This window comes from Poromitra crassiceps (assembly GCF_964638095.1).
Source record: "Poromitra crassiceps genome assembly, chromosome: 10".
In the NCBI taxonomy this organism is placed as follows: domain Eukaryota; kingdom Metazoa; phylum Chordata; class Actinopteri; order Beryciformes; family Melamphaidae; genus Poromitra; species Poromitra crassiceps.
The window spans coordinates 35151387-35169358 of NC_139631.1; the positions used below are offsets into that span (position 1 = coordinate 35151387).

The 17972-nt window shown below is 46.0% G+C and overlaps 1 protein-coding gene across 1 annotated transcript in view; it reads right to left on the minus strand.

Moving 5' to 3' along the window:
* LOC310783898 (zinc finger matrin-type protein 4-like) overlaps positions 1–17972 on the minus strand; it is a gene marked incomplete at its 5' end in the record, with an annotated part of 143663 nt that overhangs the window by 18155 nt on the left and 107536 nt on the right. Inside the window, one exon of the mRNA XM_083644814.1 lies at positions 8152–8248. Within this exon, the coding sequence (XP_083500940.1) occupies positions 8152–8248 (97 nt within the window). The remainder of the gene's footprint in view (positions 1–8151; positions 8249–17972) is intronic.

The following is a 17972-nucleotide window of genomic DNA, read 5'->3' on the forward strand; positions in this document are numbered from 1 at the left end:
AACATCACCTTCGGTGGGGCTTCGGTGAACATAATAATTTCACCGAACCCCTGAGAGCGCCCCCGCTGGTCCTTTGATGAAGTTTGGAAAAACACACTGCTTTTAATATCTTGTATTCTGGGGTCAGTGTGATAAATGTATAAGTCACCATAACTACTGTATCAGCTGCAGTGTTGGGCAAGTTACTTTCAAAATGTAATATACTACATATTACTAGTTACTTTCATTTGAAAGTAATGTTACTTGCTACAATTTTACTGTCTGTGTAGAGCAACTCGTTACTTATTACACTACTTTTGCATTACTTTCACCAAAATAACAGCAGCAGCAGAATGACATCGCCGACTTGTAAAGATTAGTGTAAACAATCCAAAATTCGAAATGTTATCCTTTTCCTTTGTTATTGTCATCTATAGTGGGTATTTGCATAAAAACACAGTTTAATTAGGAAATGATTGTATCTTTATTTAAATATGTGCTTTGATTAAAAAATAGAAAGTAACTAAATTTGTAACTTGTGTACTTGACAAAGTAACTGGTATAATATTACTGAAATCCTACGTAAAAGTAATAAGTTATATTACTGAGTTACTGCTAAAAGTAATATATTACATGTAATATGTTACTTTTGTAATGAGTTACCCCCAACACTGATTGGGTGAAAGGGAACATTGGTCTGAAGGCTCGTTTATTTGGCTTCCAAATACATTTCCGGTGCATTTTGCTTCATCTTTGCTTTCAATTCCAATGGTAAAATTCTCAACCCTTTTCATATCAAGGACCCTTAATTTAGTCCACATTAGGGACACAGACCCCCATTTGATGAGATTTTATCTTTCAGGCCAAATCTGAGAACATATTCATTGTTAGATTGTTTGATTTTGTCCAGAATCACATGACAATCTATCTGTAACGTAGGTTGAGAGTCAGAATAGTCATTTTTCTACATTCGCTAACGGCGTTAACTTGTAAATGAAATAATGCTGAAGTTGACCAATTCATCAATTTGCTGGGGAGCCCCTGGAATGCCCTCAAGGCCCCCTGGTGGTCACCGGACCGCACATTGAGGTGCCAAGATATGGATTCTTGCTCTACTTTACTGACACCCATGACTGTAAATGCCATACATCAACTACCCTCACATGCTCAACGTGTTGGTGAAGAGTGAAGAGCAATAGAGCCCTTTTCACAGGGTTCATTTTGTGTCGAAAAGGCAGGGTAAACACAGGTGCAAGCAAAGCACTAATGAGGGTGAAAAGGGTCTATCCCGTTACAGTATGTTCTATGTTGCCATCCCCTAGCGGAGGTCAAAACAGCTTGAAACAGCAGGGCACATCCTTGAATTGATTGCTAAGCGCCTACTGCCCTGTGGTTATTTGCCTCTGTCGATGGGGGAGAGAGAGACAGAGACAGAGAGCAGGATGGGGGAGAGAGAGACAGAGAGCAGGATGGGGGAGAGAGAGACAGAGAGCAGGATGGGGGAGAGAGAGAGAGAGAGAGCAGGATGGGAGAGAGAGAGAGAGACAGAGAGCAGGATGGGGGAGAGAGAGAGAGAGCAGGATGGGGGAGAGAGAGACAGAGAGCAGGATGGGGGAGAGAGAGAGAGAGAGAGAGCAGGATGGGGGAGAGAGAGACAGACAGAGAGCAGGATGGGAGAGAGAGAGACAGAGAGCAGGATGGGGGAGAGAGAGACAGAGAGCAGGATGGGGGAGAGAGAGAGAGACAGAGAGCAGGATGGGGGAGAGAGAGACAGAGAGCAGGATGGGGGAGAGAGAGACAGAGAGCAGGATGGGGGAGAGAGAGACAGAGCACAGGATGGGGGAGAGAGAGACAGAGAGCAGGATGGGGGAGAGAGAGAGAGAGACAGAGAGCAGGATGGGGGAGAGAGAGACAGAGAGCAGGATGGGGGAGAGAGAGACAGAGAGCAGGATGGGGGAGAGAGAGACAGAGCACAGGATGGGGGAGAGAGAGACAGAGAGCAGGATGGGGGAGAGAGATTGAGAGACAGAGAGCAGGATGGGGGGGAGAGAGAGAGAGAGAGCAGGATGGGGGAGAGAGATTGAGAGACAGAGAGCAGGATGGGGGAGAGAGAGAGAGACAGAGAGCAGGATGGGGGAGAGAGAGACAGAGAGCAGGATGGGGGAGAGAGATTGAGAGACAGAGAGCAGGATGGGGGGGAGAGAGAGAGAGAGAGCAGGATGGGGGAGAGAGATTGAGAGACAGAGAGCAGGATGGGGGAGAGAGAGAGAGAGACAGAGAGCAGGATGGGGGAGAGAGAGACAGAGAGCAGGATGGGGGAGAGAGAGACAGAGAGCAGGATGGGGGAGAGACAGAGAGCAGGATGGGGGAGAGAGAGACAGAGAGCAGGATGGGGGAGAGAGAGAGATACAGAGAGCAGGATGGGGGGGAGAGAGAGAGACAGAGAGCAGGATGGGGGAGAGAGAGACAGAGCGCAGGATGGGGGAGAGACAGAGAGACAGAGAGCAGGATGGGGGAGAGAGAGACAGAGAGCAGGATGGGGAGAGAGAGAGAGACAGAGAGCAGGATGGGGGAGAGAGAGAGAGACAGAGAGCAGGATGGGGGAGAGAGAGAGAGAGAGCAGGATGGGGGAGAGAGAGACAGAGAGCAGGATGGGGGAGAGAGAGAGAGACAGAGAGCAGGATGGGGGAGAGAGAGACAGAGAGCAGGATGGGGGAGAGAGAGAGAGACAGAGGGCAGGATGGGGGAGAGAGAGACAGAGAGCAGGATGGGGGAGAGACAGACAGAGAGCAGGATGGGGGAGAGAGAGACAGAGAGCAGGATGGGGGAGAGAGAGACAGAGAGCAGGATGGGGGAGAGAGAGACAGAGAGCAGGATGGGGGAGAGAGAGACAGAGAGCACCGGAGGTCAAACAGGTCCATTTCCCCTTACTTAACACTGACCACTCACACCAGGCCAGCGTCTAATAGCATCTCTGCCGCACTCGGCACCAGTGTTGGGCAAGTTACTTTTAAAATGTAATATACTACATATTACTAGTTACGTTCATTTGAAAGTAATAAGTTACTTTACAATATTACTGTTTGTATAGAGTAACTCGTATACTTATTACACTACCTTTGTATTACTTTCACCAAAGTAACAGCAGTAGCAGAATGACATCGCCGCCCCGGAAACTCTAAATGTTATCCTTTTCCTTTGTTACTGTCATCTATCGTGGTTATTTGTATAAAAACACACAATTTGATTAGGAAATGATTGTATCTTTATTTAAATATGTGCCTTGATAATAAAAAAAAGTAACTACATTTGTAACTTGTGTTACTTGACAAAGTAACTGGTATAATATTACTGAAATCCTATTGGTAATAAGTTATATTACTGAGTTACTGCTAAAAGTAATATATTCCATGTAATATGTTACTTTTGTAATGAGTTACCCCCAACACTGCTCAGCACCGAGCCCTCTCTCTCCTCCCGTGCCGGGGGACCACACAAACCCCCCCCCCCAAAAAAAAACATCCACCTATTTTTGTTGACGGCAGATGAGCTCCGGCTCACTCATCAAGACAGTGGAGCTGCTTGAAGTTTCTTACAGTACTTTGGGTTTAGAAACTCCGGCGCTGAGTGCAAAGGTAGGACACGGCTGTAAATAGAGAGAAGGTGGGGTGAAAAAAGGAGAGGAGAGAAATATGCCATGAAGCCAAATTGAGTTGGTAAATCAAAAGACAACATCCATTAGGGTGGACCTGCCTGCTTGGGATGCCAGCAGCAGCAGCAGCAGCAGCAGCAGCAGCAGCAGCAGCAGCAGCGGAGAGGAGAGGGCTGAAGCATCAGGATGTTGTACTCGTGTAGCTGGCTCGTTCCAGGCGTATCGATCAGCCTGCTCATTAGTACCCTTGTCTTGAGCGGGTAATTTGTTCCCCGCCCTCCCTCCTGTTCTCCTCATTGCTTCCCTCCCTGGCCTCGGTTCAACTTAGCGAGGGGGCGGGGCCATTATGGCTTTGTGGGGGGTTGTTTGTGTGACCCCTCTTTGCTGTCTGTACACGACTCTGTGTCGATGTCTATACATGACAACATCTACACAGGTGGTTCGGATGAGGCACTCCATCACCCGAACCATCTGGCGAGTGATACCGATCAGTGTTGTTGGCGAGCCCGAGTCCTGGACTCATTTTCAGGACTTGTACTTGAGTATTTCGGACTCGGAAGTTGTAGACGAGGACTTGTAAATACAGCAATTTTTTTTGTTTTCATTATTTTTTGTAATATCATTTGACATAAGATATTGATAGCTAGCTATATTAATATGGTGACATTATTCAATTTCGTGCAAAGGACAGGCACGTGTGTTCTACCTACACAGCGTACATGTGGATTCACACTCAGGTTCAGTAACTCCGGACTCGGACTCAGGTAATGGGGACTCGAGACTCGACTCGGACTCGAGATATAGTGACAATCAATGTCAGCCAGCATCTGTGGGCTCTGATACTGACTGATTGATCTGATGAGATTAGCTTTAGTAGACAGAGAAAAGCATGCTTTCTGTTGACGACCACATTTAAGAGAGAAAAAAGAAATCCAGCAAAAACTACGGTGCAAAATGAAAGAAATTAATTTCCTTTTGGGCCCGGATACACTGTACATATTATTATTTTATTTTTTTACTACTGCAGAGATGAAGAATAACACAGATGTAAACTGCTGTCCCTAGCGCCTCTCTCTAAAGCAGATATGCCTCTATTCTCTGTGGAAACTGACAGTAAGCAATGACCTAAACAGACCCCAGGGTGGGAGGTGGGAGGGGGGTGGTTGCGTGTGGTCTGAAGCAGCCATCCCTGCGAGAGAGCGCTGGAACAGCTTGGGAGAGGGGGGAAGGGGGGGGGGGTTGATCTGCAGGGGGAAGCACTGGCTCCAGCACAGCGGCGCAGGCGAGTGTGACTAAAGCGTGGGGCTGTTAAACGGCATGTCACGTCTCCTGATGCCGGCATCCCCGCGGATGTGTGCAGCCAGAAACTGCCCAACAGGGGGAATTAATTCCAGGACATGCACCATGCAAAGCCCCATCGCCTCAGACTTACTGGACAGGGCCAACACGAGAAAAACAAAATCCATAGACTTTGCAGTCCCCTGGCTTCTACTGGATCTTCCCAGCAAGCACGGACGGACCCGGACTAATCGAGAGAGCCCAATCGGGGCCAGCTCAAGTCATATCACGACGAGTCAGATCTGGTCCAGATTATCACTGTATCACTATCCAACTAATTTCACTCACCAGTCACCACTGAAATATCCATGAGGATAACTACCGGTAAATGGTTCCAATCAATCACGTATTTCTCAGCCTGGGCTATTTATTTATCCAAAATCCGAGTGATCAGCACTTGCATGTGGACGATCTGCGCTGATTAACAAACTGTTTATTTGTGGAGGTGGGACTACGAGGAGATGAATTGCGGGGAGTCCTGCAATTGTCTGCAATGTGTTTCAGGGTTCTTCTTCTGTAGACGGTTACACTGTGATGTCCGATCCAAGACTTGACGCCAACGTTTTAAATATAAAACAAGTTTCTGACATAATCCTACATAGGCTATATTCGTGTCTCATAGCCTAACAGGAGCACTGGGTAAACAAACGTTATAGGGTGACACTTGAGGGAATTCCTCAATGATTCTTCGAGATTAAGGTTTGAATTAAATTAGCTTTCGTTTGTATTAAAACTGTCCCGACTCCATGGATGTATAGGCTACATGGATGTATACGATTAAAAAAACACGATTTCAGACGGACAAGCCCGTCTTTATTGTCACACGGTTACACATCAACACATGCACGGAGGGCCACAAACACACACATGCTGACGGTGGCCGGTGAAATTTGTCCTCTGCATTTAACCCATCCTGGCTTTGTCCTTTCCTCCGGGGGGCAGGCCAGGAGCAGTGGTCGCTTTCTCGTACAGCGCCCGGGTATAAAAAGAACAAGGGGTCCATGTTTTGAAACGGTAGGCTATATTACTCCAACATACAGCAGAAAATTTCAGCAAACAGTTAGCGTAGTGGTAGAATAGCTGTTCCATAAGTTGTAGATCCTGAGTTCAAATCCCACACGGGGTGGTATTTTATTTTTTGGAAAGGTAGCATAAATTGTTAATCTGCACATAATCATAGCTTTATGTATAAAGTTGGTGAATATACACTGTGTCCATAGCAGAATAACTGAACATGCCCATTCATGGTAACGGTCATATTTCGACGTCAGCTTGACGTCCCCGTCTAGACGTCTAAATCATCCCCAAATCACCCTGTGATCCGGCCTAGTCCTGAACGTCACTGAAACACGTCATCACAACGTTATCATGGCGTAATTTTGCTTGCTGGGTTTTATCTGTTCAAAAAGATCAGCGCTATAAGGACACGACACCAATGGTCCCCGAAAAAAGTGTATGGAACTGGAATTTGAGTAGAGCAAAAGGAAGACTGAGGCAAGGCAAAACACGATACATGTCACTCTTTGGCGGCCACAAGTGGCAGCAAGAGATAACGGGTTGAATTTTTTGAAACGTTTGAAGTACAGTACTTTATTGCCTGGAAATCATTTAACATAATGTAAGTAAACTGGTAGGGGAGACAGTAGTTTCAGTGTACAGAGCACTTGCTCAGTGCTGTTAAGTACTTGATGAACGTTGCGACAATCGTCAAGACTTCATCTGGATTCAACTTTGACCCCATCGTGGCTCTGTTGTCATGACAACCACCATTTTTTTCTCTCCTACCACAGTTTCTGAAGCCACTAGTCAGCTAGCTAGTTGAATTAACAATGGAAGAAGATCACATATTTTTTGAAAACATAATAAACACAATACACGGTTCCCGTGCCTTTGGGCTAACGACCGGGGCAGATTATAAAGATGCTGTTAAAAAGGCAAATGCAACCCCAGTGTCATTAGGCTTATCAGGATAGGATCTGAATGCATTGTTTTTGTTTGGTTTGGTTTGTCCAATAGTCTTGTTTGTTCTTGGATTATTGTGTATCTTATGCAGTTTTCTTGTTTTGTTTTGTTGTTTTGTGGGGGATATGGGATATGGGGTATGATAGTCCATGTACAGTATGTCGTGTAAATACCATGTTCTTTCTTAAAGATAATAAAAAAAAAGCGGACATTCTCAACACAGACGGTAAGTAACAGTTAACACATCGTTAGCATGGATAATCATACACCATGTTAGCAAGCAGATAGACAGTTTTGTAATGTTGCAATCAAAACGGTAACGTTATACCTTGACTGGCTAGCTTCTCTGTCCATCCGGCATTAATCGATGTGAAAATATCGCAACATCCTGCTCTGCGCCTCTGCGATGCGTTCTCCTATCGCCTAGGTGTGTGTATACATTTTACGAGCGACAGCGTCCAAAATCAGCGTCGAGTGACACTGGAACGGACGTCATGTTCAGCGATGCCCGTCGGGCTATGATAAATCGCTGGACTCTAACCTGCCCTTTACACTACCGTTATTGTGAAACTAATTTTAACGATATTAACAATTGCAATAAGCAATGATCTAATTGGAGACACTCTGAATTTAGGCTCATTTGTATAGAAAGGGGTCGCTTTTGCACACAATTTTGTCGGCAGCACAATTAAATGCACTTTGCACCCACTGCGGGTGGTTTGTGAATCTTTTTTCTCCCAATTGCTTCTATATTATAGGTCGTTGCTTCTCTAGACGGGGGCTCGTTTAAACGTGAACTCTGGCTGTTTGTTGTGCCTATACGGTAAGAGAGTCTGCTTATTCTGCGCTCCCGATTGTTTGTTGTGCCTATGCGGTAAGAGCCTGCTTATTCCGCGCTCCAGATCGGCCCCTGCAGGCGCCACAGCCACCAATTAGCAGCAGTGCGAATGAAGTGGGGAAATGGTTCAATTAGACAAATTCCCCCCTTTGCTTTTAGTAAGGCTAGACCCAAAGACGAACTCGTCTGGCATTTCTGCCTCTCTCTCGAAAACACTCCATATCTGAGGTGCAAAAGCCTCCTTTGAGCAGAGGATTTCAAAGGCCCAGATGAAAGGGATGAAAAACAGAAGATCTGGAGCGAACGCAGCAGAATGTTGAGCTCTATAAGAGGCGGAGATTTGCTCGGCCGCTGCCGGCGTGCAAGACGGAGACGGACTCACTTGTTTTGGTGCTTGGAGCCCTGCAGGTGTGCGTGGTACTGTGCCACCGAGTTCAGTGTGACGCTGCACACTTCACAGGTGTAGCTTCGTTTCAGACCTGCAAATCAAACACAAACACACACACATCAATTAGTTGCTGCTGAATATTTGTTCTGCGTATGGAGTAGATTTTGATGTGAAATATAATGCTTTAAAAGAGTGTCATTATGGTTTGCAGAACAAGAGATGATAAGGACCTCTCCTTCCCTTCTTTGTATTGGTCAGGACAGGTTCTGGAAGTGTGCTGTAAAACCAAGTATTTGGGTGACATTTTCACTGATCAAATGAGCGATGATGATGACATGTATAGGCAGCGGCGTGTCTTGTATACACAAGCTAATGTGCTGAGGAAAAAGTTTCATTTTTGCTCTGATGAGGTGTCAAGATTAGCCTGTTTAGAGCCTATGTCCTGCTGACAAATCTGAACTACAAGTTTATCTGTCGTCTTAATGTGTCTCACAACTTGATTATCATGCTGCTGTCTCAACCTGGTCTCAGTGCTATTAAGTACCAGTCCAGCATTTGGGCACATTGGTACAACTCTTTAATGTAATGTATTGGGGTATGTATATGTTATGATGTTATGTATTGTCTGTTTTTATACTGGACCTTGTGTCTGTTAATAAAGTGATGATGATGATGATGATGAATAGTCTTCCTTTACCATTCCCCCGCATCGTCGTAGTGTCATTTCCACCCATTTTAACGACCCCCCTTTACAAAAAAAAACTGAAAAAAGTCAAACCAAACAAACACACAAAACAGTCAACACTCAATTACCAAGTCACAGTCCTCGTCTCCAACTTCCGAGTCTGAATCCATGAATGCTCCAGTCCAAGTCCGAGTCATCAGTGCTCAAGTCCAAGTCAAGTCACGAGTCCTGAAAATGTGTCCAGGACTCAGACTCGAGTCCGACTCAACTGGACTCGACTACAACGCTATCTACTTTGAATAATCCTTTGTGTCTGACATAGTTTTTCCAACAAAAAAGTTTAATTATCTTGTTAAAATTCTTAAAATGAAATCCACTCCTCCACCATTAATATAGCCAGACTCTAAATATGCAAATATATTTAATCTCAAACGTTTTCCTGTTGGGCACAATTATGTCTCCTACTTCACTGTAAAGTCCATTCTCAGTGGATGTGCACTGAAGGCTTCAAGTTTCCACATGAAACTTTTGTAAGGTGAATGAATATTATCCACATTTTGTGATGTCACAAATCATGCTCGTAGGCCCGCCCCCTAAACATTGGATTTTCAATGAGCACAGAGAAACCTTCAGCAGATGAATGTGAAAACAGCCTTCTAGTGTCAAACTCTGCACAGACCTCATTCTGCACAAGCACACATCCAACTGAAAGAACAAGAAGAAAAACCTATTTGTAACTTTAGGGGGTCTACCCTAACCCTATAACCCTAACCCTTTAATCAATTTGGTGTTTTGTTACAGTAAGGTTCAGAAATAAATAGCCCACATTTTGCAAGAAGCATTACGCAATACGCAGGAATATGATTTTCACTCTTCCGGACCCTCCGCACACAATCGATACAAAATATACCGAGCCGGGACTGGTCAGCCAACTGTCATCATCATGCAAAATCAATTTGCTTGATGCAGCTGCGTCTTTGAGCGTGTGTAGGGCAGTATCCTCTGAGTGTGTGTAGGGCAGCAGTATCCTCGTGTGTCTCCAAGATTGACTGAGTTGAAGCGGCGGCCCCCTGGTGGAGGAGTGAAGAGAATCAATTAGAGCAGTGCAGAGAGCGAAATGTCATGCACTTTCAATCCCAGGAAAATAAAGAATCCATGGCAGCATGTGAAAGGTGCTGGTTGACAGACAGCAGCCCGTCTCCTGCAGATAGAGCTGTGAGTGACATTTATGAGCCCAATCGATTTCGCTATGAAAAGGTGCTCGGGGCCAAAAGAGCGGACGTAGCCACTCTTGCCACCTGCTATTCCGTGATCGGCGCGCTGTACGATCCCTGGACAGGCGAACCTGTCAATCACGTCCAAAACAGTCTTTTCTACCGTCTATTTCAGGGGTTCCCAAACGTTTTCATCTTGGGACCCAAAAGATACATTTTGTGTCTCCCTGGGACCCAAACTCACACACACACAAAAAAAACGGTAATGAGTTGCCATGACGACCAGTTGGCAACCCACCCCCCACGGGTCCGCGACCCAAATTGGGTCCCGACCCATAGTTTGGGAAACACTGGTCTATTTGACTCTAAACGTTATATAACAAATTCACTCCCTCCCCTCCCCATGCAGTTGTCATGAAAGGTGAAATTAGCTATAGCTTAATAGCTTAATCCTGTTACAAAGTGCGGCATTTTAACATGGGGTGAACGGGGAACGACTCCCTTTTGGATACAGCCTCAAGTGGCCATTCGAGGAACTACAGCTTTCACTATTACTTCCACGGCTTCCTCTGCCAAACCCTGAGCTAGCTCACTGCAGCATGTATAGACCAAGTTTCAAACTTGACGTGAAACTGAAATGGGATTTTGATGACCCGTATTATTGTCCAATTTGTACCATCAATTAGATTTCTTGAATCACAATGATCTCAGTCATCTCATGGATGACTTTACAGTAGCATCGACCGTCATAGATAAAGAGACGGCTGTAGCTCAGGAGGTAGAGCGGGTTGTCCACTAATCGCTTTGGTTAAAAGTGGTCGGTGGTTCGATCCCTGGCTTCACCAGTCCGCACATCGAAGGGTCCTTGTGCAAGATCCTGAACCCCAAATTGCTCCCTGTGGCTGCGCCAGCACCCTGCGTGCCGTGGTAGCCTGACGCCATCGGTGTATGCATTTGTGTGTGAATGGGTGATAGTAGGCACATTGTAAAGTGCTTTGGAAAAAGCGTGATATAAATGCAGTCAGAATTGCATGCTGGTGCATATAAGAGAATGGGGATCTTACTGCGGCACATTGTACTCTTGCATACAGTGACTTTATTTCATGTTTCGGCCTATGTTTCCAGTTCTCTCTATGTGAGACTTTGGAACGACATTAAATCGGTTTACAGTTTTAAAGTATGTTTGATGTCATGTTAAAGGGGTGATCAACAAGATCCATCCAGTAGTGTGTGTGATAATGGTGGTAGAGAGCCAGTGCCCTTGTTGCTTCAGATTATAAGCGACCTGTGTTATCGCTGTCATGTTTGACTAATGACGCTGTGGAATGAAAAATGGCCACCTTGATTGCCTGGCTGCCACAAATTGAGTTAACTCCCCCATAAATATGCCTGGGAGCAAAAGGCGAACCAAAAATAAATGTCAGCTCGTGCTCATTGAATCAAATTTCCATATCCTCCTTGTGTCTTCCAAATCAAATTTGCCCCACGAATGATTGTTTTCTCGACATCATCGCAGCACCAAACCATGAACTGCCGAACCTTAACAGGAAATTTGCTATTTGTTAACCATTTTCTTTTCGGATGTTGATGTCAGTTGTTTCCCCCCTCTGCATTCTGATAAGAGAGAGAGTAAGGGGGAGGGGGGGGGGGGGGCATCTATGCCTCTTTACTCCCCCTCCAGCTGTGTTGTAACCGCCCTGTCAGACGGCCCGCTGCCATTGACGCAGATTTAAATGTTTGCAACACGAGGCCCCTCCCCCCCCCCCCCCCCCCCCCCCGCAGAGGTGAGCTGACATTGCTGGTATTGCGAGCAGCAGGGGGTGGGGCTTCCTGACAGGGTGAGATCCGTCACTGCCAGACACCTGCGGCAGGCAGCCTGCCCCCCGGTGGCGCGCCGCCGCCTCTGCATGAACGATGAAGCACCGGGGGGGCCTTCAGGCCGTCATCGCTGTGACTTCCAACTCTTTGTTTGATGCTTCGCTGGCGAGTCGTTTGTTTCGATTCACTTGGAAACTCTCCCCTCACCTGAGAGCGGGCGTGGCGTGTTCTGGGGGGAAAATGTGCACTGAAGTATCATTTATTCAAGTTAAGCTGTTTTTTTCCCCTATCCCCTGAACGCAGAGTAACAGGTTGATGCATGCACAGAAAAATACCGTCTGACATCCCGTATCTTCATTTGATCTCCCATTCACCAAGGTAACCTTCAGCAGAGGTTCCCCACCGGCAAACTGAAAAGTCCCATTTCATCCTGAATGCATCGCTATACAATCTAGCCCCATGACTCCAAACTACTGTTGGGAAGTTAATAAACCACAATCCAATACCAGAGTAAATTACATCTACCATGTTCGCCTGTTCATTCACTCTCCAATAAGCCACAGATTGCACTCTCTCATTGGGTGCTGAGTTGAGTGATTTCGCTGGCTGTCTCTGGTAAATCTCTGGTTGTCTCTGGGCTAATTGAGACCTATTGCCCGGGCCGTTTGGAGGGAACCGCAAAAGAGATGGTGGCAGTGTGATTGATCAGTGGGCTAATCCCGTGTGCCGAGTGTTTATGAGCGGGGAGACGCCGGTGGTGCGGGTCCAGGGTTCACGCTAAATTAACCAGGAGCCATCTGCCCCGCTCAGATGGTGACTGCAGGGGCGCCCAGGCTGAAAGAGCATATGCCAGCTCTGCATCCATACGGGGGTGGGCAAACTGTATGACAGTTGGACATGACTGAATGAAACCATCACTCAAAAGCATTCGTTTTCAAGTAAGTTCAGAACTGGCAACAGTTGGAAACAAATAGCTAGTCTTCTTGGTCCAATCTAAAGTGTTGAAGGAGGAAGAGCAGCGAAAGAGAGAGAGAGAGAGACGTGCCAAATCACATCCGAGAGAAACGTTTCTCCGATTAGCCGCTGTGATGGAGTCTGGGAAAACACATTTTGTTGGTTGGAGTGTTTAACAGGCTTGGCCTTGGTCTAAATGTAGTGTTGTTGTTGTTTTCTTTGAGGCAGCCATGATCACGGACACAATCATAAAGCATTAGAGTACAGCACGTCTTCTCTTGACAGCTCCATGTGCAATCAAAAGCAACTGACTGACCCCCCTTTCCCGGTTCCTCCCAACTCCAAGCCTATTCGTAGTATTCCCATGATGTCGCGAGCATTTTCCTACCAATATGGCGCAATAATACACAGCTCATTGGCTGTTTAATGTGCCACTTGACCTGTTAATCACCTGTTAATTGATCACAATCACCTGTTATTTTCCTACCAAGATGGCCGTGTGGTGATGTAACAGAATACAATCAATAAAAGCGACTATAACGATCCCTAATTTAGTTCACATTGGGGCAATGGACCCCCCCCCCCCCATATGATGAGATTTGGTCTCTCAGATGCAAATCTGTTTTTGTTTTGTTTTTTGTTTGTTTTTGTTTTTTTAATGTAGCCTAGATATGATTTTGTCCAGAATTCCATAAGGTTGAGAGATAACAGAGAATCCTGGAATCCTCTCAAGGACCACTGGGTCCTTGAGAGGATTCTCAAGTTTGATAAGTAGCCCACATCTACTGTATATCAATGGATCTTTCTCTCAACCCTTTCAGCCAGAGGGTGGTCTGTATTGGGGAGGGTGGTCTGTCTCGGGGTAGCTGTCTGGGTCCTTTGCTGTATAATGTAAATTACATCTCTCAGGCACTAACTCAATCTCAGATCACAATTGACAGTATGCTGATGAGGGAATTAGATTGAAATAAGCTTGTACTTCATCATTTTGAGAAAAACACGTGATGTTAATTAGTTCCACAGGGAAAAGGCAATCCCAGAATCCACAAGTGTACTGAAGACGTGGCAATACAACAGCTATCGGGAAACAGTATTGCCTCGACAAATCATATTTTTTGTGGTTTTTGTATTTGTTTAAATATGTATTGATAAAAAGCGTTAACACCGGGCTTTTGGAAGGCTCAAACCTCCGTGTACTACAGTACCCCAGTAGGCCTACACCAAACCAGCTCATACCTCCGTGTACTACAGTACCCCAGGCCTACATCAAACCAGCTCATACAGTACCTCCGTGTACTACAGTACCCCAGTAGGCCTACTCCAAACCAGCTCAAACCTCCATGTACTACAGTACCCCAGTAGGCTTACACCTAACCAGCTCATACCTCCGTGTATTACAGTATCCCAGTAGGCTTACACCTAACCAGCTCATACCTCTGTGTACTACAGTACCCCAGTAGGCTTACACCTAACCAGCTCATACCTCCGTGTATTACAGTATCCCAGTAGGCCTACACCAAACCAGCTCATACCTCCGTGTACTACAGTATCCAAGTAGGCCTACATCAAACCAGCTCATACCTCCGTGTACTACAGTACCCCAGTAGGCCTACATCAAACCAGCTCATACCTCCGTGTACTACAAGTATCCCAGTAGGACTACACCAAACCAGCTCATACCTCCGTGTACTACAGTATCCCAGTAGGCCTACACCAAACCAGCTCATACCTCCGTGTACTACAGTATCCCAGTAGACCTACACCAAACCAGTGGTTCCACAATAAGGATTGCCAATGCTTATGATGATTTGAGCTACTTGACTCGTCAGTCAACTGAAAATGTTTCTGATCTTTACCATGTCTCACCCTCTCTGCTTTCCAAATTGGCCCACTCTCCTCTTTGTTGTGCTATTTCTGACCAATAAGACTGAATGCCAGTTCAGAGTTAAGGTGCAAGACGGGAGCAGCCGATTGGCTAGTTCCCATTCACTCTCAGTGAGAGCAAGGCAGACGTTTGTTGGACAAATACACCAAACTAGGGGTGCGTTCGTAAATCCCCTCTGACGCTCTATACTGAAATGAGAGCGTGAAGGTACGGTAGATTACAACGGTGCTCCCAATTTACGAACGGTCCAGTGTGTGCTCCGGGCTCTCGGAGTGCTATTTCTGAACGCACCCTAAGTGACACAACCAATGAAGCAGACATATGAGAAAGTTTAAATTGGCTCCAAGTGCAACCAGCCAGCAGGGAGTTTTTGTAAAATTTTCAATTGTTCTGCTACTACATGTTCTGAATATTTTATAGTGAGAAATTACTTATATGCATAGTATGAAAAAGTGGTTATTTTCTTCTTCTTTTGCCTGCTGGGCCAGTGAAAGCAAGCGGGCAAGTGGGAAAAAGTTGAGCATTCAAGCCTGCCTTATGCCTGTTCATTTGCAACCCAACAGTATGCATGTCCCTGGCTGCTCATTCAGTTGATGTACGTATTTGCTAAACGGACGGTGCCGAATCTGTCCGTTGAGAAAGAGTTCTGTTCTGTTTCTGTCCGTCTAAACAGACAGAAATCTGACGGAGACGGACATCAGCGCTGCCCGGAGGACAGCTCTCATTGAAAATGAATTGTGTCATGATTCAGATTCTATGCAGTATGCAGTAATTCTATATGTATGCAGGAAACACAAGCTGAACTAAACGTTCAGACAATATCACGACAGTACATGAAAGAATAAACACTGTTTTCCGACACGACTGCGACTGTGTATCTTCATCTCAGCTCTGAAAGTTGCTTTTTGAAACGCACTATCTCTCCTCAGTACACTGCAGCAATTCTGGGGGAAAGCGCTGACATAGTTTGTCCACATTAGTGTCTAATTGGATCTGCAGCCAATTCATTTTCCATTCCAGCTACATTTCTGCAAACATTATACCACAGTTCATGAAAACATCTCATCTCCGCACCATCTCCATCTAATTTGAACAAGATGCGTTTACAGGGGGAAATCAGACCCTGGATCTCATTTCCCCCTTTTTGAAATATGCTGGAATTTAAATTTTTTAGACAAGGCTGTAAACATCAAACCAGACGGAAGAAGAAGAAGGTGTGCTGACTATGGATCCCCAAAGCAGCCAATTTAAAGCTACTGTATTTGCACTCAAAATGGAAATGTTCCACCAAAGTTAGATACCACTTACATTCACTCAACACAGCACAGGTGAGGGGTTAGATCCTTTATGCAGCTTAGACACTCCATTGTAGAGCACGGTGCAAGTGATGTAAAGTAATGCACGGGCACATACTTCTCCACCTTACATAAGTGTAGCAGACTTGCCCTACAGCCTTCCTGTATATACTCACTGTACAGGCAGCTATGAAACATTTAAAGAATGTATTTTTTTAAAGCAAAGTGAGGAGAAGCAGGAAGCCCTACGTCAGTGGGGAAATCTAAAATCGCGTGCTCATCCTGATCCCTCCCTGGGGACGGCAGAGTGGATTTAAAATGGTTTAGGATGTCTCAATAAACAGAGGAACAAATGGAGCAGATATGAAAAGCACAGGATGACGACGTGAAAAGGGGATAGTAAACAACATGTTTTTTTCTTTTTCTTTCAGAGCTGAGTGAGGACTGAGTGAGGACTGAGTGAGGACTGAGTGAGAGCTGAGTGAGAGCTGAGTGAGGACTGAGAGCTGGGTGAGGACTGAGTGAGAGATGGGTGAGGACTGAGAGCTGGGTGAGGACTGAGTGAGAGCTGAGTGAGAGCTGGGTGAGAGCTGAGTGAGAGATGGGTGAGAGCTGGGTGAGGACTGAGTGAGAGCTGAGTGAGAGATGGGTGAGGACTGAGAGCTGGGTGAGGACTGAGTGAGAGCTGAGTGAGAGCTGAGTGAGAGATGGGTGAGGACTGAGAGCTGGGTGAGGACTGAGTGAGAGCTGAGTGAGAGATGGGTGAGGACTGAGAGCTGGGTGAGGACTGAGTGAGAGCTGAGTGAGAGCTGGGTGAGAGCTGAGTGAGTGAGAGCTGAGTGAGAGCTGGGTGAGGACTAAGTGAGGACTGAGTGAGGACTAAGTGAGGACTGAGTGAGAGCTGGGTGAGGACTGAGTGAGAGCTGAGTGAGGACTGAGTGAGGACTGAGTGAGGACTAAGTGAGGACTAAGTGAGGACTGAGTGAGGACTGAGTGAGAGCTGAGTGAGGACTGAGTGAGGACTGAGTGAGGACTAAGTGAGGACTGAGTGAGAGCTGGGTGAGAGCTGAGTGAGAGCTCAACCCATTCCCTCCCACTCTGCTGATGCAAAATCAAGATGGTGACACCCACTGTTCGAACTCCGCCAGGAAAACGAAATTTAATGGGATAGATACGTCCGTATTATTTATGTCTATGGTGAAGACTGAGCAGGTACAGTCGACCCTGAAGGCTCCTTCCTACAGTTTACTGTACACACAGGAACAGTGGGGTGCTAATGGCTTCCCTCCCACCATGCATACAGCAGAACTATCTCTCTCTCTCTCTCTCTCTCTCTCTCTCTCTCTCATTCAGCTGCCAGGGCTGTGTTTTTATGCGGCGGCACTGCGATGTGCACAACAACAGCGTACTGGCCGTGCGGGAAATGAAGCGGTAGATCCCCTGACAGATTCCCAACATGAAGATCGCAGGTTCGAGCCCCTGTGTTTAGTTTAGTTTAGTTTATTTGACATATCCGTTTAAAATACATGCAAGTCAGGCATTAAAAAAACAACAATGTCAAGGATAACACAAAAAGTCGTGGACTTGTTTCCGTTGTGGTCCTTGGTGTCAACGTATACATAAAACACTTAAAACACATAAAAATACTTACACACTTAAAACACCAAATTACATAATACATTGTGTACATCCTAACAATCCCTCCCTCCCCTAACGTTACCTGTCTATTCATGGACTTTGGCTAGTAGCCATTTCCTAGCATTCACCTTAAAACTGTGTGGGTTCGTGGTCTGTTTGATGGACAGAGGCAGTTCATTCCACTCCCGTGCTCCTGTGTACGCAAAAGAGCATTGCCCCATTTTAGTTCTACACCTCAGGGGGTGCAGGTTGGCTAAGCTGTACCTAGTCCTGTGGCTGTGTGATTCCCCGGCACTGGAAAAATAGCTGCTTAGGTGTTACCTCCG